At 42.0% G+C, this 22,919-nt stretch overlaps 1 protein-coding gene across 4 annotated transcripts in view; it reads left to right on the top strand.

The window, feature by feature from the left end:
* The window catches only part of RSF1 (remodeling and spacing factor 1), a 115,780-nt gene that overhangs the window by 24,561 nt on the left and 68,300 nt on the right, over positions 1 to 22,919 (top strand). For 2 of the 4 annotated variants that reach the window (XM_058663643.1, XM_004589858.3), the window contains exon 2: positions 462 to 553. In XM_058663643.1, coding sequence (XP_058519626.1) covers positions 462 to 553 — 92 coding nt within the window. The other 2 variants (XM_058663645.1, XM_058663644.1) reach the window with 2 other exon arrangements.

The raw sequence follows: 22,919 nt of genomic DNA, 5'->3' as shown, positions 1-22,919 counted from the left end.
GTACCAGATTAAATGCCTACTCTCCAGACATTTCTTTGAATGTGGTATTTGAGTCACAGAAAATTTTGAGTTGAAGTTTAGAGTTTTACCTACACCTCTTGGCTCCACATTTGCTCCTCTTAGTCCAATGTAGCCTTCCCCTGCTGTGGATGTCCTGGGCTGTCGTAGTACACGTGCTGTGTATGATGGAACCTACATTGACATGTCATTATCACCCAACGTTCACAGTTAAGTTTCACTTTTACTTCATGATAGTTTGGTGGAAAATGCAAATATTCTTGTTTCTCTTAAAATTGTTTCAGTCTTATGTTGTTCTAGATTAGGCTTTTATGATTCAAAAATCTAAAGGCTAAAATCAGCATCTAATTTTAAAATTTTTTAGGATTCGGGGAATTTTTTTTAATTAAATGCTTTCTTTTCCTTGCTAACAGTGGTCTGTTTTTATTTTTTTCTCTCTTAAGTACCAAAGGAATTGGTGGAACTCCATTTGAAGTTGATGAGGAAGATTGGCAAATCTGTTACAGCAGACAGATGGGAAAAATATTTGATCAAGGTAACGATTTGTAAAATTAACATTAGTGAAATTGCTCCAGTATAAAATGATGTTGTATTTCCATAATATGCTTAAGTTTTTCTGTCAAAAATTATTTATTTATCAATGTATTTATTTGAAAGGCAGAAAGAGACAGGCAAGCAGCAATCGCCTCTGTACTGGTTCATTCCCAGTTGCCTGTACCAGCTGGAACTGGACCGCATACCAATTCTGGGAGCAAGAACTCACTCAGGTCTCCTTTGTGGCTATCAGGGCTAAGCAGTTTGAGCCATCACATGCTTCCTTCCAGAGTATACAGTTAGCCAGATACTGGAATCCAGAGCAGAGCTGGGATATGAACTCAGGCATAAGGAGGTGGTACGTTAGCCACTCTGCCAAATGCTTGCCCCAGTATGCTTGCATTTTTAAAAAAATATTTATTTTTATTGGAAAGGCGGATATACAGAGAGGAAGAAAAACAGAGAGGAAGATCTTCCGTCCAGTGGTTCACGCCCCAAGCAACTGCAACGGCTGCAGCTGAGCCAGTCCGAAGCCAGGAGCCAGGAGCTCTTCTGGGTCTCCCACATGGGTGCAGGGTCCAAAGACCTTGGGCTGTTCCTGACTGCTTTCCCAGGCAACAAGCAGGAAGCTGGATGGGAAGTGGGGCTGCCAGGATAAGAACCAGCGACCAAATGGGATCCTGGCGCGTGCAAGGGGAGAACTTTAACCACTACGCTATTGCACAGGACCCTGCATTTTTTTTTAATAGTCAAAGTTACACAGTGACACCCAAATCCATACTTTGTTGCTATTAAGTAATTGGAGTCGTAAAGTTAGATTTCAGGAGTATTATGTCTCTTAATCTTCCATGCTCCTGAAAAATCATTCTGATAAAGTCAGATGCAGATAAGGCCCAGGGCAGTTATATTTGCTTAAGATCATGCATGAATAAGCAGAGCCAGGAGTTGTTCCTAACTTCAAATGTAAATCTGTTGGTTCATTCCTCGGATGACTGTGATGGTCAGGGATTGACCAGATTAAATACAGGGGTTTCTTCTGCGTCTCTTACATGGATAACAGATGTCCAAGCACATGGACCATCTTGTATTGCTTTCTCAGGCCATCAGCAGGCAGCTGGGTAGGAAGTGGAGCAGTTAGAACAGTAATCAGAGCTAATAGCAGATGCTGGCAACAAGCATGGTGGCTTAAACCCACTGTGTCACAAAAATGGCCCAACCTAGGTCATCCTAATCAGCTTTTAAGATTGACCCCATTGGCCCTGGCACAACAGCCCATTTGACTCATCCTATACCTGCAAGTGCCACCATCCCCTATGGGCACTGGTTTGTGTTCTGGCTGCTCCATTTCCCATCCAGCTTCCTGCTTGTGGCTTGGGATAGCAGTAGAGGATGGCCTAAAGCCTTAGAACCCCTGTACCTGTGTGTGAGACCCAGAAAAAACTTCTGGCTCCTGGCTTTGGATTGGCTCAGCTCTGAGAGTTGAGGTCACTTAGGGAGTGAACTAGTGGATGGAAGATATCTTTCTGTGTCTGTCCTCCCTGTAAATCTGTCTTTCCAATAAAAATTAAAATAGTTTTAAAAAAACATTTCCCCTGTAAAGGCAATACCATTCAAGATAAATTGTCTAGAATTCCATCTGAGTGTTAAGCCTAAATTATTGTATTTTTCTACTTGATGTCCTTAAGGGGCATTCTGAAAATTATTAAAACATAAGTTTACACTTTTAAATGATTAAAACATGTTTTTTCCTGTTTGCTTTTAAAAAATATGCTTATATACGTGTACTTTTTCTTGTGAGCAGATGATTATGGAATTATGGGGAAAAAATAGTCATTAGTGACCCAAAGTTGGTTAGGGAGCCTACATTGTGACGTACTGAGTTCAACTGCTGCCTTTGAACCCAGCATCCTACCTTGGCACCGGTTCTTGTGTCAGTACTCTATTTCCTGGGGGGCGGGGAGGGAGCCAGTGGAAGATGGCCCAGGTGGTTGGCAGAAGCTTTTGCTTCTTGCTTTGGCCTGGCCCTGCTCTTACAACCATCTGGGTAGTATACCAACTGATGGCGGGTCTTTCTCTAACTGTCCCTCTCAGATAAATTAAATAAATAAGAATTTCTTCTTTTTGTATTATTAGCATGATCTGTTATAGTTATCTCTGTTATGGTACACCACTCCAAATTAAGAGAAATAAAATAATTGTCATTTTAATTAGCTCAAAGATTTTTGGGGTCAGGAATTCCATCTTCTGTTGGTTGAAGAAGTTAAAACTGGTCAGATTCAAGGGGAGATACCAGAGGAACCCAACTATAGATGGTAGGACTGTGTGACTTTAGGAAAACCCAGTATAAAACATGTTTCATTATTGTTTACCTTGCTTTGAAGCATTGCTAAGTGAGATCCACATTGCAAAAATTTGATACTATGAGATTCTCTAGAAGCCTAATTGTCTAGTGCTAAATTAAATCTGAAATATTTTTGGTTGAATGAGAAGTCAGTTTTTAAACTACCAGATATGGTTTTTCAAGTATCAATGAAATCCCTATTTGTACAAAATGATTACTAATGATTATTTCTTCAGGATTTATTTTATTGATTTGAAAGGTTGAGTTACATAGAATGGTAGAAATAGAGATTTTCTACCCCCAAGTTCACTACTTAAATAATCCGAACAGCTAGTGTTGGTCCAGGAGCTTCATGCGGGTCTCCACGTGGTACAGGAGCCCCACTGTTTTTCCCAACACATTAGCAGGAATCTGGGTTGGACCTGGAGCTGCTGGGATCATCATTGGCTCCTGATTACCAGCAATAAAGAGTCAGCAGTTTGAAACTTAGGAAGAACTACTGGGGTCTCAAATCACTGGTTCTATAGTAACATTTAAAGGGACTTGAATGAATGTAGTGTCTTGTAAATAAATCTTTTTATTACATACTTTAAAATTTTTTATTTGGTAATGTTTGATGATTGAAACTGCTATATCTTATATACTGACCCCAGCTGTATTTTAGGTCTCAGTTCGTTTTTAAGACATGGGACTTGAGATAATTTTAGATGGTCCTTCAGGTCTATAGTTGTTGATTGGTTGATTGAATTATACATTCAGTTATATGTTGAATGGAGATACATTCACATAGTGTAAGTTAGCCCATTTGAAGTGTACAGTTCAGTAGTTTTTAGTGTATTTGTAAATTGCAGCCATCACTTTCTGATCTAGAACTTGTTCATCATCCCAAAAACAAACTTCATACTCTTTCATAGCGTTCCACTTTGCAGGATCTTACAGTAACCACTGCTCTGTTTGCAGACTATGGATTTACCTGTTTTGGATGTATTATATGAATAGACTTATATGTAGGCCCTGTGCATCTTTTACTTAGCTTTCATCTTCTGTGACATTTAATGTATTCCGTTCCATTCCATTTGGGGAGTTGTCAGGTGGTAACGATGGTTGTGAATCATAACTGTGGAATGTCTACTGCATGGTATAAGAAAGGATGAAATTCTGTCATTTGCAAAAAATGGTCCTGACTAGAGACCAGTATACTCAGTGAAATAAACAAATCCTAAAAGGACAAATATCATATGTTTTCTCTAATATAAGACAACCGGCACGCAAAATACAAGATAAATAGATACATAGGTAAACACGTATATTCATATATTCTCATAGATGAGATGTATAATGGGGACTAGCATACCAGGAAGTGAACATAGCATTGCAGTATGCATTTCTTTTTTTTTTTCTTGCTGTTGTCATTATCTTTTTTTAAATACATTTTATTATTATTGTTATTATTTTATAATACAGTTTCATATTCGCTTATCCCCTCCCCAATTCCCTTCCCCCCAGTTCCTCTATATCATTACTAACATATAGTTCTTCATACTTAGTCATATGTCCATCATTGCAGGTATAGACAGTGGCAGAGAGTCCAGAATCCTATTGTCAAGAAATAGTAAACAGTTTCATTGTAAGTCCATTTTTGTCTGGAAGTAGAAATGCATACCACACTACATCCTCACATCTGAATGTTAGTCTCCATTTCACAGCTACTGTACATCTCCTTAAATGAAAAGTCATGATTCAAAATCAACAATAGAAAGAAAAGAAGAAATTTACAATGCCATGAAGTTAAATGACATGTTATTAGATATGACAGTCTCCATTACACAACTACTGTACATCCCCTTAAATGAAAAGTCATGATACAAAATCAGCAATAAAAAGAAAAATAGAAATTTACAATGCCTGAAGTTAAATGACATGTTGCTAGATATGACAGTCTCCATTACACAGCTACTATACATCCCCTTAAATGAAGAGCCACAAAACAAAATCAACATCAGGGAGAAAAAGAAATTAACAACACCAAGAAGTTAAATAACATGCTATTAAATGACTAATGTGTAGCTGAAGAAATGAAAATTAAGAACCTTCTTGAAGAAAATGATGCCACTGCATGATCTACGAGTCATTGAATGATTTAATCCGAAGAAAGTGTTTTGAAGAGATGAAACTAGCAGAAAAAAACAAAACCCATGTGATATAGTTTCCGCTGATCTCTGTTGAAGTGTGTCTGCTCCAGACAATAAGCAGATGGGTTTTGTTTTTTGATCCAGTCTACTAATATATGGTGTTTGATTGAACTTAAGCCAATTACTTTCAGAGTTTAATATACATGGGTGGTACTTTGGACCTGTCATTTTAGGAATGGGTTGTTCATTGGTGTAGTCTTCTGTTGTCATTTTACTGGGATATTCTTCCCGTTTGCCTTTGGTTTTGGTAGGTGCTATTCCTCTTTTCTGTCAAGAGAACTTCTTGAAGTATCCTTTGTAGGGCAGGCTTGGAAGAGGCAAATTCTTTTAGCTTTTCTTTACTGTGGAAGAATTTTATTTCATTTTCAAAGACAAAAGAAAGCTTTGCTGGGTATGTTATCCTGGGCCGAAAATTTTTTTCTTTTATAATCTGGAATATGTCACTCTATTCTCTTCTTGCCTGTAGAGTTTCCTGTGAGAGGTCTGTTGTGAGCTTAATTGGCTTTCCTTTATATGTCAATTGCTTTTTTTCACGTGCACATTTAAGGATCTTTTCCTTATGTTCAATTGAAGAGAGCTTGATTATAATATTTCGTGGTGAAGATCGTTTTTGATCAAGCCTGTTGGGAGTTCTGTGCCCCTCCTGGAACTTGTTTCCCAATTCTTTCTCCAGATTAGGGAAATTTTCCTTTATTATTTCATTAAATACATTTGCAAACTCAGCTTCTCTTTCTGCACCTTCTGGGACTCCCATAACTCTTAGATTTGGTCTCTTAATAGTGTCTTTCAGTTCTTGAATACTTTTTTTGGCCTGATCCAGCTCTGCTTCCAGCTTTTTGTTTGCTTCCCCCTGATGACAGGAATTATCTTCCAATTCTGAGATTCTTTCTTCTGCTTGCTTCATTCTATTTTGGAGACTCTCCACTGTACTCTTAATTTGCTCTACTGTGTTCTTAATTTCTGATATATAAGCTTTGATTTGCTTTATTGCTTCCTTAAATTCTTTGAACTCTTGCATGAGCTTCTCATTGTGGATCAGAATCTTTAAAATGAGTCTTATGGATTCTGTATCCCCCATTTTCTCGATGTCTTGCTCAGTGAACTCTGAGATTAGCATAGGGTTTTGCTCCCTTGCAGGGGAGTCTTCAGTAATATTCATTGTGCTTTTGTCTCTTCTTTTACTCTTGCTCATTGCCCTTCTGGTTAGCAGAGTTTTCTTGGGGTAGGTTTCTAAGCTGTGTCACCCACAGGTCTACAATGCGATTTTACTTATTGCAGTTGGTATACAACTTTTCTTGCAGCCACTTGTGCCACAACCTCCAGTGAGTTCCAGGTCTGGGTTCTTATGTCAGATTTCCACCGTGGTTTCCACAGCCCTGGCTCCTGGCTCACCATTCTCCACCTCCTGTGATACCATACTGAGACTGCACTGTTGTCTGTGCAACCTTTCTCCCACTTCCGGTTGGAGCAGGTCCCAGGATTAGAGAGACACCAGGTGTCCTATATAATTAGGTTGTTGGTGGCGCTGATCTTGTTGGAACCTGTTGGACATTAGGTCTGGGTGCCACACGGGCCTATTTTGATTGGTACGCTGAAACAGTCGGTATTATTTTCCTGGGGGACCAGTGCAGTCTCGGACCTCAGCAAGTTCTTGCGAGATCAGCCCATGCGCAGTTCACTGTTGTCCCCTGCAGTCCCAAAGCTATACAACCAGTACAGTTCTTGATCTGCTGGCCATCAGATCTGAGGGCTATCCAGACCTGCCCTGGGTGGAACCTGTAGCATGTCAGGTCGTTGCAGTTCACTGAGACAGAAATGAGCTCACTACCAGCTCAGTGCATGCTCTGTCCGTTCCCTTGCCCTTTCCTCCTTACACAAAATGGCGCCCAATTCAGCTCTAAGGGGCTGACTGGGCTGTGAAATCCACTCTGTTCTCGCACTGCCCGTCTGAGATCTGCTGCTCTGTCTCTGCTCTTGGTCAAATCAAACGGACCAGCAGAACGGACAGTTCTTTGTCTGGGTTCACCACCCGAGCTCCCAGTGAAAGTCCCTTCCCACCTGGTTGCCGGTGGAGTTTCAGGTGCTGGTGGAGTTCAGATCGCTATGCTGGAGTATCAGTCTCTGCAACACCACACCGTTGTGTCTGCTGCTTTCCTGTGTCTGTCAGTCTCCAGGTACCCCTCTGCTCTTGTTCTGTCCCTTCCTATTTCCTGAAATATGTCCTCTCTGCTTCATCCTGATTAAATGTTTTCCGTCCGCATAAACGTGTCCGTACTCTATTCCGCCATCTTGATTCTCTCGCAGTATGCATTTCTACTCCCAAATAAAAGGAGGACTCCCAATGAAATTGTTAAATAAAACAGGATACAGGACTGATAATAGGATTCAGGACTTCCTACCATTGCCTATACCTACAAACCTGCACTCAGATGGCAGAATACTGGACTTGCAACTGATGCTGAAGGAATATACTATTGTAATAATACGGGGAAACACAGTGTGATGGGCAGAGAATAAGGAGGGAGGCAGAAGAGGTATGGGGAGGGGATCTTTTCACCTATAAGAAGAAAAAGTAGCTAGAATAATGTTAAAAAGTAGAACATAGAAATGCAAATTGCTAGTTTCCCCAGTAAATTGGTTGAATTTCTAAAGTAACTAAAGTATTTTATAATTATTTTTTATTTGTTTTTAAAGATTTATTTATTTTTATTGCAAAGTCAGATATGTACTGAGAGGAGGAGAGATAGAGAGGAAGATCTTCCGTCAGATGTTTTACTTTCCAAGCAGCCTCATCGGCCAGTGCTTCACCAATCCGAAGCCAGGAGCCAGGAACTTCCTCCAGGTCTCCCACACAGGTGCAGGGTCCCAAGGCTTTGGGCCGTCCTCAACTGCTTTCCCAGGCCACAAGCAGGGAGCTGGATGGGAAATGGAGCTGCTGGGATTAGAACCGGTGCCCATATGGGATCCTGGCGTGTTCAGGGCGAGGACATTAGCATCTAAGCCACACCGCCGGGCCCAATATTTATTTTATTTTGAGTGTTTTAAAAACTCCTTTGGATGGAAAAATGGTACTATTTACTTATGTCATTGCCGCATTTTTGGTGAGTTGCTGGCTATAAAATAAAAATGGTAGAGAAACAGTTGTATCTTTTTCCTCTTACTGTCTTGATCATGTTGATGATTTACACCCTGACATAATGCAAAATTGTACTCTACCAGAGTAGTTATGGTGATAACATCTGCTTCCATACTGTAGTTAGAGTTTGCTGAAACTCACGGAATGTTCATGCGAGCATGTTCTGAACTACTGTTTTATTTACAAATACTGGCACAGAGCCAAATGTGTAATTTCATTGTACTTCCCAAGAATTCTCCATATGTGTTCTAGTTGCCTTTTTACTTCTTCTTGCATTCTTGCTGTTGAGTTGCTGCTCCAACTGTGCCATCAATAGCATTGAGATTCCTGCTGCCCGCTTTGTCACATACAATGCACATTCTTCCGTTCTTGTTTACTCAGCTTTTTTAAAAGAGTGCTTATTTTTGCGGGCCAGTGCAGTGGTATAGCAAGCTAATCATCCACTTTCGGTTCTGGCATCCTTTATAGGCCCAAGGCCATCAGTGGGACCCTTTCCCTGAACCCCAGTGGCATCAGTTCCCTGGCCTTCCTGCTCGCTTCCTGGCACAGTTTTGCAAGTGCAGAATGCTGCCCCAGGAGCAGACTACCAAGGCCACTGTCTGCCTCACTTGCTTACTTCTTCACTGTGGGGCCTGATGTGTATTTAAAATGGATTAATTTACTTATTTTGAATTTGAAGTAAATGAGCTGTTATCTACCCTCCCCCCTTTGTTTTTAACACTCTTCCTGGGTCAAGAGCTAACAAAGAATTTGAGGACAAGACACAGGTGTAAGTTAAAGCAAGAGTTACTTGTATGCAAAGTGAGAAGTCCACGCTGAAGAGGGAATGTAGGCAGACTCAGGAGTGGGTTATATTTAACAAAGTTTGAGGCTATCCCTATTTTATGATCTGTAGGCATGAGAGGTGTTGTCTGAAGTAGAGTTTAATTGAGTATTCATAGGTCAGAGTTGAAACACATCTAATTTCCTTGCCCAGTTTTGAAAATCTTAGAAGTATTATGGCAGCTGGTAAATGGTAGCAGTAGGAGTGGCAGCTGTGGTAATTTGATTATGAAGATATTTCAACTGGCTAAAGATGATCCCAAGGACACAGTCAGCAGCCATGTTAGGTATGTTTTGCTAGTGCCAGTTAATCGCTTCGTGGAAGCTGGGATTTTCTGTTCAGTTTGAATAGTGTTGGTGGTGCCACAAGGAGGGACTGGCAACCCTAGCTCCTTTTTGCTTGGTACTTCCTTGCCTGCATCAAATTATTATTATTATGTTTTACATATTATACATTGTCTATAGTGAACTGGTATATATACATATTATACATATATGTAATATATAATATTTATGTCGCTGTTTAAATCTCATCAGTAAAACTTGGGTGCGCCTGGCACAATAGCCTAGTAGCCGAAGTCCTCCCTTTGCATGTGCAAGGATCCCATGTGGATGCCAGTTTGTGTCATAACTGCTCCATTTCCCTTCCAGCTCCCTGTTTGTCTCCTGGGAACAGTAGAGGATGGCCCAAAGTTTTGGGATCCTGGACTTGTGTGGGAGACTGGGAAGAAGTTCCTGGCTCCTGGCTTCTGATCGGCTCAGTCTGGTCGTTGCGGCCATTTGGGGAGTGGATGGAGGATCTCTCCCTTTGTCTCTCCTTCTCTCTATCAATCTGACTTTGCAGTAACAAAATAGATTTTAAAACAAACAAATAAATTGGGAAAAAGGTTTTATCTCTAGTTACATTAGCACTGTACACTATCCTTAACCAGACTTAGCCAGCTGCTCTGCACTGTCTAAAATATTTAATCCCTGGCTCTTTATAGAAAATTTATTGATTTCTAGTGTATGCCGATGCCATGCCTACAGAGTGCTTGGCACACCTGTGTTTAACATTTCTTTCTTTCTTTTTTTTTTTTTTTTTTTAAAGATTTATTCATTTTATTACAGCCAGATATACAGAGAGGAGGAGAGACAGAGAGGAAGATCTTCCATCCGATGATTCACTCCCCAAGTGAGCCACAACGGGCCGGGGCGCGCTGATCCGAAGCCGGGAACCTGGAACCTCTTCCGGGTCTCCCACGCGGGTGCAGTGTCCCAATGCATTGGGCCGTCCTCGACTGCTTTCCCAGGCCACAAGCAGGGAGCTGGATGGGAAGTGGAGCTGCCGGGATTAGAACCGGCGCCCATATGGGATCCCGGGGCTTTCAAGGCGAGGACTTTAGCCGCTAGGCCACGCCGCCGGGCCCTACATTTATTTCTTGAATGAATGAATAGTGGTTAGTAAGTAACTTTGCCGAAGCCATTTCGCCATGTTACCAATCCAGCTCTTTTGATTGTAGATTGGGGTGGAGGGAGGGAAAGGAAGTTTTCTTTATAAGAAACCCCTGAATTATTTATAGTTAAGCATTATAACTATTCACACTGTGTATTAAACTTTAGGTCCTAGATTAAATATTATTGTCTCCTTAAGGTTTGCTCCTAGGAAGTATTCCTTCATGTACTTAGGTTTAACTCTTACAGAATTCATATTTTTGGGCCAGCATTGTGATGCTGCCCCCTTGCAGTGCTAGCTTCTCATGTGTGCACAGATTCAAGTGCCAAGCGTTCCGCTTTTGATCTTGCCACTTGCTAATGTACGCTTTAAAGCAGTGGAAGATGTCCGAAGTACATGGGATCCTACCACCCATGTAGGGGACCTGGATGAAGTTTCAGATTCCTGGCTTTGACCTGGCTGAGCCATAACCATTGATGCCATTTGGCAAGAAGATTCCTTCTTTCTATAGCTCTGCATTTCAAATAAATAAATACATCTTTTGGAAAAATAAAAGTAAAAAGAAAACCTTGTATTTATAAGTGAATGTTCACTGTGGCAGACATAGTGTTAAATTATCTCAACTTTAAAATACTGGTTTTTCTCATTCTGTGGAAAAAGAAATTGATTTTGAGAAATGAAATGACTTGTCCAGTGCTAACATTGCTAAAATTAACAGAGCCAGCATTCCAGCCTAGAGCTTTGTGAAGCAAAAATTCTGAAATACCCTTGTTGAAGTGCTTCTTCGATGTATCTTTCTTTTCTAAGTTTCTTGAATGGTTGTTTTCATCTCCTGCGAATTAATATTAGATAATTAATTACTCACTCAGTTTCCATTTTCTTTTTCATGGCTGCCATCACCTTCTGTTATATTTGTTTCTCAGTTGTATTAAGCAAGTATTTTGCTGGTGAAATTTCTGCTTTCCAGCTTGAATAGCTCTTGTTCTCGTATCTTTCTCTTTGTGATAGCATTAAATATGTTGTTACTGATAGCTGCTTCGTTTCCTTTTAAAGTCAGTAGATTCTAAATAGTGCACAGCCGATACATGGCATCTTCTAGTTCTTGTGCCTTTGCACATAGCAGGCATTACATAAGACATCTAAGTGTGTGCTGCTAATCCTAGCCTTAGCTCACTACACTCATTAATCAGTCAGTGTTAGCACCTTTTTGACATCTCTTGTTGGTGTCTCCCTAGGATAGCTGAACTAAGGTGACCTGGCAGTATGTATTTAAAGTATCCAGACATAATGACATTTAGAACGCCTAGGATAATGTGGTAAGGAGGCTACTGTGATAAAAACAGGTGAGCTCTGAGATTGGCTGTAACAGTGGAAAGGAGTGGGTGCATGTAAGAGCTGTTTTAAAGCTGTAGTCAGCAGCTCTTACTGTTAATTGATAGAGCTGTATCTAGTAACTACTAAAACAATGACTTTCATTGTGTTATGGTTATTAACATGTTATTGACTGTCATCTCCAGTGGAACAAAATCCAAAAATCTATGCTGAATTTATTCCACTAAAAATAGACAAACTCGGTGACTCAGAATTCAACCTAGTGGTTCTGCTAGGATCTGTTAGCCCCTTGCTTAGGTGGATATGGCTTGATTTTACCATGATTCACATTCCTTTTACTTGACAAGTCACAAAGAAGTTTCTTGGCCAGTGGTCTCATGCTTCCATGAAACACTTCTGTTTCCTTTAGTTGTTAATTAGTTGTATTGTTTCTTTTTTTTTTTTTTTAAAGACATAGGTACACCGTAGGTGGCTTCTTCCTTTTTAAAAATTTATTTATTTTTATTGGAAATTCAGATTTACAGCGAGAAGGAAAGGCTGAGAGAAAGATCTTCTGTCTCCTGGTTTACTCCACAAGTGGCTTCAAGTCTGGAACTGAGTCAATCTGAAGCCTGGGGCTAGGAGTTTTTTCCGAGTCTTCCATGTGGATGCAGGGTCCCAAGACCTTGGGCCCTCCTCAACTGTTTTCCCTGGCAACAAGCAAGGAGCTGGATGGGAAGTGGAGCAGCTAGGACACAAACCAGTGCCCATATGGGATCCTGGTCCTTGCGAGGTGAGGATTGAGCCACTGAGCTAGTGCACTGGGCCTCTAGAGTTTATTGATTAAGATACCAACATTCTGTATCACAGTGTAGTTCTGACCCTGTTTTCTGTGATTCTTGCTTTCTACCTGTATAGACTGTTGTGGACAGCAGAAATAGCTCACATAATGGGATTCCTGCCATCCATGTAGAAGACCTGGATTGTGTTCCAAACTCCTGGCTTCAGCCCTGGCTGAGCACTGGTACTAGGAATACTTTTGGGACTGAATCAGGAAATGGAAGCTCTCCACTTTCTATCTTTCTCCTTCTGCCTATCACATTTTAAAAAATACAGCATAGTATTATATTGATGAAAAGGAGCAGAAATCTGTATAGGCATAAATTCATGAACTTTTGATGACCCTTTATATGCACGGATACCTCACATTGGTAAGTACAGTTCCTGTGTATTTTTGAAGAATGTGATATAAATCTAATTTGAAAAGATTTCTCGGGCCCAGTGCCATGGCCTAGCTGCTAAAGTACTCGCCTTGAACACACCAGGATCCCATTTGGGCACCAGTTCTAATCCTGGCAGCCCTGCTTCCCATCCACTTCCCTGCTTGTGGCCTGGGAAAGCAGTCGAGGACGGCCCAAGGTCTTGGGACCCTGTACCCACGTGGGAGACCTGGAAGAGCTCCTGGCTTCAGATCGGCTCAGCACTGGCCATTGCGGTTAGGTGGGGAGTGATTCATCAGACAGAAGATATTTCTGTCTCTGTCTCTCCTCCTCTCTGTATTTATCTGACTTGGCAATAAAAATAAATAAATCTTAAAAAAAAATAGTCCATACTACACATGAGCTTAGTCAAAAGGCCTAGAAACTGTCAAAAAAAAGTTTACACCCACCTCCCCCAAGAAAAAAAAGATTTCGCAGGGGCTTGGCCCAGTAACCTAGCAGCTAAAGTCCTCGCCGTGCATTCACCAGGATCCCATATGGGCACCAGTTCTAATTTCAGTGGCCCCAGTTCCCATTCAGATCCATGTTTGTGGCCTGGGAAAGCAGTTGAGGACAACCAAAGCCTTGGGACCTGGCACCCAGCGTTGGAGAGCTGGAGGAGGCTCCTGGCTCCCGGCTTTGGGTCCGCTTAGCTCTGGCCATTGCCGCCTCTTGGTGAGTGAGCCAGAAGATGAAAATCTTCCTCTCTCTTTTTCCTTCTCTGTATATCTTACTTTCCAATAAAAAGAGATAAATTTAAAAAAAAAAGATTTCTCAGAGTGTTTGACATACTGATGAAACTGCCTCTTGAGATATCTGCTTACCATGTCCTGATAGCTTGGGTTCACATCCCATCTCTGCTCCCTGTTTCAACTTCCTATTAATGCACAGTACTTAGGTGATGGCCTGAGTACTCAGATTCCTCCCACCCACTTGGAAATCCAGGTTGAGTTTCCAGCTCAGGTGTTGTTGTGGCTTGGCCCTCTGTTCTGGATATATGGAATGTGACCCAGTAGATTCGAAATTCTTGTCTAAGTGTCTCTGTTACTCTGTGTATTTTATGATATTTTCCTCATGACGTTAGTCAAGCAGATGCATTAGAGAAGTAAAATTAGAAATGATCTACTGAAATTTCAGAAGGGATCCATTGCAAAGGAATATTGTATTAAAACTACATGCTTTGGGCCCGGCGGCGTGGCCTAGCGGCTAGGGTCCTCGCCTTGAGGGCCCCGGGATCCCATATGGGCGCCGGTTCTGGTCCCGGCAGCTCCATTTCCCATCCAGCTCCCTGCTTGTGGCCTGGGAAAGCAGTCGAGGACGGCCCAATGCTTTGGGACCCTGCACCCGCGTGGGAGACCCGGAGGAGGTTCTTGGTTCTCGGCATCGAATCAGCGCGCACCGGCCCGTTGCGGCTCACTTGGGGAGTGAAACATCGGATGGTGGATCTTCCTCTCTGTCTCTCTTCCTCTCTGTATATCCGGCTTTCCAATAATAATAAAATGTTTAAAAAAAAAAAAAAAACAAAACTACATGCTTTTTGGGCTCGATGCCCATAGCCTTGTGCTAAATCCTTCTCTTGCAGGTGCTGGGATGCTGTTTGGGCACCTGTTCACAACCCGGCTGCTCCACTTCCCATCTAGCCTCCCTGTTTGTGGCATGGGAAAGCAGTATAGGATGGCCAAAAGCCTTGGGAATCTGCACCAGCGTGGGAGACCTAGAAGAGGCTCCTGGCTCTTGACTTCAGATTGGCTCAGCCCTGGCTGTTGTCGCCACTTGGCGAGTGAATCACCAGACAGAAGATCTTTCTCTCTGTCTCTCCTTTACTCTCTAATCCAATTAAAAAAAAAAAAAAAAATATATATATATATATATATATATGTATTTATATATATATATATTTTCTTAATTCTTGACTGATTCGAATGATAGAATGCAGTATTCATTTAATATTTATTGAAGGGTCAACTTGAGTATATCAGGTAAGGTTTATGCCTTCACTGCCTGCATCCCATATGGGAGCCAGTTGAAGTCCAGCCTTTCGATGCAGCTTTCTGCTACTAGCCTGGGAAAAACAGTGGAACATGGGCTAAGCACTTGGATCCCTAAAACCACATGGGAGACCCAGATGATGCAACATGGGTTTTTTTTTTTTTTTATGATTTATTTATTTTTATTGGAAAGGCAGATTTACAAAGAGAAGGAGCGACACTGGTTTCCTCCTCAAATGGCCACTACAGCTGGAACTGAGCTGATCCAAAGCCAGGAGCCAGGAGCTAGGAACTTCTTGCTGGTCTCCCACATCGATTCAGAGTCCCAAGGATTTCAAAAACCATCCTCTGCTGCTTTTCCATATCAAAAGCAGGGAGCTAAAAGGGAAGTAGGGCACCTGGATCAGGAGCCAGTTTCCATTTGGTATCCTGGCATTTGCACAGGGAGGATTTAGCCATTGAGCCATCACCCTGGGCCTGCTGCAGGCCTATCTTCAGCCTGTTTCATCCCTGGCTTTTGCAGCCATCTCAGGAGTGAAGCACTGAGTGAAAGATCTCACTTTGTCTCTCTGTTTTTTCCTCCAGGTCTCCCACACGGGTGCAGGGTCCCAAGGCTTTGGGCCATCCTTGACTGCTTTCCCAGGCCACAAGCAGGGAGCTTGAAGGGAAGCTGGGTTGCTGGGTTTAGAACTGGTGCCCATGTGGGATCCCAGTGCATGCAGGGCGAGGACTGTAGCTGTTAGGCCATCGCACCAGGCCCTATTATAGTACTTATTTTCTTGGATTTATTTATTTTTAATGTTTGTTACAAAGATGAGTCATTGAAATACAGCAGCTCAGAAAATACAAGTATATACACTACTTCAAACTGCACACAAGAATTCACCTAAAATTGATTAGCCAGCATATAAGATGAAAATCCTTAAAACTCTGAGAAGGAAATACAGGGAATAGCTTAATGTCTTTTGATTTGACCGTGGATCATTTATATGACCCAGAATCATGAATAAAAGCAAAACCAGATCAATTAGATTGACTCAGAACTAGCAGTGTGATATAGCACGTAAGCTGCCATCCGAGGTGCTGACATCCTGTAAGAGTGAACTTTTTTCCCCTGCTGCTCCACTTCCAATCCAGCTTCCTGCCAATGGCCTGGGAGAACAGTAGGAGATATCTCACGAGCTTAGACCCTTCACACACATGAGAGATGTGGAAGAAACTCCTGATTTTAGACTGACCTAGCCAAGTTTGGCAAGTAAACCAGTTGGTATAAAGTCTCTTGTCCTGTCTCTCTTTCTATGACCGTGCTATTGACATAATATTAAAAGAACCTTTGAAATAGAAAAACAGGGCCTGAAGCAATAGTGTAGCAGTTAAAGTCCTCGCCTTGCATGCGCTGGGATTCCATATGGACGCCGGTTCTAATCCCTGCGGCCCGCTTCGCATTCAGCTCCCTGCCTGTGGCTTGAGAAAGCAGTGTAGGGCAGCCAAAGCTTTGGGACTCTGCACCTGCGTGGGAGACCCAGAGGAAGCTCCTGGCTTCAGATTGGCTCAGTTGCAGCCGTTTGGCCGCTTGGGGAGTGAACCATGGGACGGAAGATTTTCCTCTCTGTCTCTCTTCCTCTCTGTATATCCACCTTTCCAATAAGAAGAGATAAATCTGTAAAGAAAAAGGAGTTGGACAAGCACTTCAGATTTTTTTTAAAAAAGAAATAGAAAAACACACAAGGAAGAAAAAAAAACTTTGAAGCTGGTGCATTTGCATAGAAGGCTAAGCCTCTGCCTTCTCTTCCCACATGGACTCTGGATTGAGATCTGGTTGTTCTCTTTAAAAAGCAAAACAAAACTTGTACATTGCAAGACACTGTGAAGGAAGTGTAAAGCAGCCAGTGCAACCAAGTCATTCATATTTCAGATGCCTATATTGCAAGTCATTTTACTGACAGTCATATAGAGTTTAATATCAAGGGTATATAAAGTATTAAAATGCCTCAACCGAAAGAAATCCCTGTGTTCAAAATAAACGTTTCTCTGAAGGAAATATACAACATTTAGGAAACACATGAAAAGATGTTCGCTGGCAGAACTCATTGAGAAAAAATTTTTAAGAGAGGAGGGAGACAGAGAGGAAAATCTTCCGTCCATTGATTCATTACTTAAACTACTACAGTGGCTGGAGCTGAACTACTCTGAAGCTAGAAGCCCTGAGCCCCTTCCAGGTCTCCTACTGGAGCACAGGATCCCAAAGCTTTGGGACTCCCTCAGCTGCCTTCCAGGCCACAAGCAGTGAGCTGGTTGGGAAGTGTGCAGCTGGGACTTGAACTGGCGCCCTTAAGGGATCCCAGCAAATGCAAGGTGAGGACTTTAGGCACTAGGCTACCATGCTGGGCCCCATTGAGAAAAGTTAATTTAAAACTATGAGATACTACTATTCACAAAATAAATTATCCATTAAAACAAAATAGATGAAAACTGATGTATTGTTAAGGATGTGGGGAAGTTGGAACCTTCCTATGTTTCTTGTGGGAATATAATGTAGAGCTACAGTGGGAAACGGGTTGGCAGTTCTTAAGAAATTCACAGAATTGCTACATACCCCAACAATTCCATTCCTTGAATATATAGACTCATACCAGGGACTCAGATGTTTGTACTCCAGTGACTATTGCAGTATTAATACTGTTGGCACAAATTAGAAATAGCCCCCAAGTGTCAATCAGCAGATGACTGGATATTACATATAAATATATTTGTAGTATAAATATGGTACGTGAAAAATGCCAGATACAAAGGGACAAATACCACAGTCTTCCCAAAAAGCCACCAGAAGAGGCAAATTGAAAGAATATGTGCATGTGTGTTCCGTTGCATGAGCTGTCCAGAGGGACAAACTAGGGATAGGGAGCAGGTAGTACAGCGTGCTGTGTCCCCAATGTGATATATCCACACCCTGTGTCGGATTGCCTGGGCTCTACTCTGTCTTCCTTCCCCCTGAGCTTCAATACAGCTTCCTGCCAATGCCCCAAGGATGTAGAAGATGATGGCCCTGCACCCACATGGAATTCGTGGGTGGAATTCCTGCCTCCTGACTTCCTTCTGATCCAGAACTTGCTGTTCTAGGCTGTGGGGAATGAATAAGGGAATGTAAAATTGATATTCTGGGCCCGGCGGCGTGGCCTAGTGGCTAAAGTCCTCGCCTTGAAAGCCCCGGGATCCCATATGGGCGCCGGTTCTGGTCCCGGCATCTCCACTTCCCATCCAGCTCCCTGCTTGTGGCCTGGGAAAGCAGTGGAGGACGGCCCAAGGCATTGGGACCCTGCACCCGCGTGGGAGACCTGGAAGAGGTTCCAGGTTCCCGGCTTCGGATCGGCATGCATCGGCCCATTGCGGCTCACTTGGGGAGTGAAACATCGGACAGAAGATCTTCCTCTCTGTCTCTCCTCCTCTCTGTATATCTGGCTTTGTAATAAAATAAATAAATTTTTTTAAAAAATTGATATTCTCTCTCTCTCTGTGTGTGTGTGTCTCACTTGCCTACTCCCATTCTCTCTTTTCTGTCTTCCAAATAAACACAAATTAGTACAAAATTTATAAAGATTCATACAAGGTAGAGCAGAGATTACCAGATGTTTCTGAGTAAAAGGAAAATTTATTGGTTGTAGAATTTGTCTTGCATGGGCTGAGCCACCATTTGCGATGCCCTCCTCCAACTCCCTGCCGATAGGCTGGAGGTTAGAAGATGATGATTCAGTTATTTGGTCTGCTGTCACAAACATGAGAGATACACTTGGAATTCCTGACTCCTGCTTTGACCAAGCCCAGCCTTAGATTGTGTGGAGATTTGTTGGAATGTTACTGATAAATGAATAAATATAGGAGTTGTTAGGATATGAAAAAGTTTTGAAATACAAAATGGTAATGACTATACAAAATTATGAATATAATTAGAGTCAATATGTTATGCTCATTGTAAATACATATGTACCAATTTCATATTTTCTGTATTTCTTTGTTCCTATAATAAAAATTAATTTAGGGCTGGTACAGTAGCCTACTGGCTAAAGTCCTTGCCTTGCATCCAGCGGGATCCCATATGGGTGTCTGTGTCCTGACTGCTCCATGTCCCATCCAGCTCCCTGCCTGTTGTCTGGGAAAGCAATTGAGGACGGCCCAAAGCCTTGGGACCCTGCACCTGTGTGAGGGACCCAGAAGAAGCTCCTGGCGTCAGATCGGCTTAGCTCTGCCCGTTGTGGCCACTTGGGGAATGAGAAGTGGACAGAAGATCTTTCTCTCTGTCTCTCATCTCTGTAAATCTGACTTTCCAATAAAAATATGTAATCTTTTTTTTAATTAACAGCTAGGGAATTGTCGCTAGATTTCCCAAGAATCTTAATGTATTTATCATACCGAATTCAAAATAGTTGAAAACATTCAGTATAATATCCAGTGCCCAAGAATTAGAAGTAGAAATTTTGAAGAAACCACTAAAGACTTATTTACATCTAAGACATGTTGTATTTATTTTTTATTTTTTTTAAGATTTATTCAGTTTATTACAAAGTCAGATATACAGAGAGGAGGAGAGAGAGAGAGGAAGATCTTCCATCCGATGATTCACTCCCCAAGTGAGCTGCAACGGCCGGTGCTGTGCCGATCCGAAGCCGAGAATCTGGAACCTCTTCCAGGTCTCCCACGGGGGTGCAGGGTCCCAATGCCTTGGGCCATCCTCCACTGCTTTCCCAGGCCACAAGCAGGGAGCTGGATGGGAAGTGGAGCTGCCGGGACCAGAACCGGCGCCCATATGGGATCCCGGGGCTTTCAAGGCGAGGACTTTAACCACTAGGCCACGCTGCCGGGCCCAAGACATGTTTTAATATCTGTGGAATAAGTGTCACTAAAAAATATTGACTGTGGAAATCATTGACCTCCTCCTCATTAGCTCGCAATTCCTTCAGCTGCTGCTTTTCTCATTGCTTCCTGTAGTGATTTTTTAGAATGGTTTTCAGACTTCTGTTCTGTAAATGAGCTGTTTAGTAAGCATATAATAAGTCAGCTCTTTTTTTTTTTAATCTTTTGAATTTAAAATAAAACCTCCAGTTTACCATAGAGTACCTGGAGTTCAAATAGATGTTCAGCTCACCAAAATCACTGGTAGAGAGAGAGGGTTGTTTTTTTTTGGGGGGGGGCAGGGGGGCTATTTATTTTTTTTAAATCAGGATTTGTTTGTTTATCTTAAAAGCAGAGTTATACAGAATGAGGGAGGAAAGATGAAAGAGAAGGAACGAGCGATGTTCTTGTTCTCTCCCCAAATGACCATAACAGGCAGAGGTTGGCTAGGCAAGAGCGTGGAGCTAGGAGCTCCTGATAGGTCTCCCACATGTCTGAGAGCACCCTGGCACTTAGACCATCTTCTGCTCCATTGTTCCAGGCATTAGCACAGAGCTGTGTCAGAGTGGTGCAGCTGGCAGTCGCACCAGCACCCATATGGAATGCTGGCGTCACAGGAGGCTTTTTTACCCACTACACTATACCTCTACCCAAGAGACAGGAATTTTTGTTTATTTGGATCTCGGTATTTGTGATTTAAGCCAGATCCGTTTCTACCTAACACTATCTAATCACAGTCTTTCCCTTTGTAGTCTACTCTTACCATGGTTTTTATAATCTAGAAATGTGAAACAGGTTTACAGCATGTCTGTATTAATGGTAAGCTGTGCCAGACATTTGCAGACCACCTTTCTTTGACTTCAGTTAGACTACTTTTGAGAGTAGATCTCTTTAATCTTTTTGACTTACGGATGTAACATTTACCAATGATCCCAAAGGTCTTTTTCACTAATCTGAAGTTCTTACTATTGGTAAGAATAGTATATTGCTTATCCTAACATGAAGCTGTGGTGTGAAGAACAAGTTATGCATAAAATGGTTGTGCAGCAAACTGGTTAATGCTTGTTCCTCTGATCAGTTATTCTGCTTTTTATATTTTTTTGATTTCCAGAACCATATTGCTTGAGAAACCTTGCCAACAAGATACTTCTTAGGTTTATAACTTTTTTTTTAGAATGAAATATCAATTTTACGTGATCATTTACTTAGTGAAAAGTATAAACAAGACTTTAGTCATAATTGCACAAAAATGGGTGTCAAACATTTTACATTTTAAAATTGTGTGGCCTTACAGAACATTGTCAGTTTAAAATATATGGAAGGGTCCCAGCGGCATGGCTTAGCGGCTTAAGTCCTCGCCTTGAATGCCCCGGGATCCCATATGGGCGCCGGTTCTAATCCTGGCAGCTCCACTTCCCATCCAGCTCCCTGCTTGTGGCCTGAGAAAGCAGTGGAGGATGGCCCAAAGCTTTGGGACCCTGCACCCACGTGGGAGACCCGGAAGAGGTTCCTGGTTCCCGGCATCGGATCGGCTCAGTACCGACTGTTGTGGCTCACTTGGGGAGTGAATCAGACGGAAGATCTTCCTCTCTGTCTCTCCTATTTTATTAATAAAATAAATGAATCTTAAAGATAAATAAATAAAATAAAATATATGTGAGGTTTTTTTGTAAAGGATAAAACTGCATGGGGTTGTTTTTACTGCTTTTATGATATGTGTAACAGGTGTTGACATTGTGGTATAGCAGGTAAAGCTGCCACCTGTAGCACCAACATCACATGTGGACATAGGTTTAAGTTCAGATGGTCCCCTTTCAATTCAGCTTCCTCCCCAATTGCATGGGCCTCTGCACCCATGTAGGAGACCCAGATGAAGTTCCTGGTTCTTGGTTGCGGCCTGGACAAGGCCTTGTCTTTGGCAGCCATCTGGGAAGTGAACCAATAGATGGAATATCTCTCTGCCTCTCTCCCTCTGTCTTGTTAACACTGCCTTTTGAATAAGTAAAATTAGCCTTAAAAAAAAGATGTGCATTGTCTGAATCTGTGTTCCCTGGTGTATCTTCTGAAGCTCAGTCTTCATTGCTTTTCACTTGGGTGTGGCAGCAGGCTTTTGTTGTTCTCATCATCAGAAGTTGTCCTCTTAATTGCCCTACATAGAGCAAACAAGAATATTTTCCTTTTTGAAGGTTTGTTTCTTTATTTGAAAGGCTAGTTACAAAGGGGAGATGTTCACTCCCCAAATGGCTACAATGGCCAGAAAGTCCTACCCCAGGTGTTGTGATTCATTTCTATTTTATCTTTGTGGCCAGGCTTTTTTTGATGTCTGATGTCAGCTTGTTAGTGAATGAGACAATTAGTACCCAATTTCGGATGGTAAGCGGACTCACTTATTGCATTGCTCTGTCTAACTTGTAGTGCAGCACCACCTGGTAGTCTTCAACTAGTTTACCTGTTTGCCTTCCTCATAGTGACAGGTTTTCTGTTTCCCTTGCTATGGTATTCCAGTTCCTTGACAGCTGCTGCCATGTGTTAGGTGTACAGTCAATATTTGTGGCATCACAGAATAAGTGAACCTCTTTTACTTTATAAAATACAGGTTGAAATGTGAATGATCTAAGAGCTTTCCTTGTCAAAAATAAAGTTTTATACTGCTTAGAAGACATAAAGACAGCCCCCCCCTTTTTTTGTTGTCAGTAACTTCTGTAGTGGCGGGAAGAAGTGTGCTTAGTTTGACTTGTGGAAATGAGTGCGTTTGAGGGAAAGAGAAGGAATGGGAAGGAGGAATAGCAGTTCATTGGGGAGTTGTGTCAGCAAGTAAAAGCGAACCTGAAAAGCAGTAAGGGTTCTTGTGCACTGTCTGGAAACATGCCAGTGTTCTGCTAACTGCTGTCAATGAGAGGTTAAGCCACAGCTCTCCAAGAAGGCAGAGGTCTTACTGATTGTATGTGAAAAGGTGGATTTCAGACTTTAAGACACACAGAATATATTCCATATAT

The sequence above is a fragment of the Ochotona princeps genome, chromosome 4, assembly GCF_030435755.1.
Source record: "Ochotona princeps isolate mOchPri1 chromosome 4, mOchPri1.hap1, whole genome shotgun sequence".
Taxonomy (NCBI): Eukaryota; Metazoa; Chordata; class Mammalia; order Lagomorpha; family Ochotonidae; genus Ochotona; species Ochotona princeps.
This window is presented reverse-complemented; position numbering and strand designations above follow the sequence as displayed.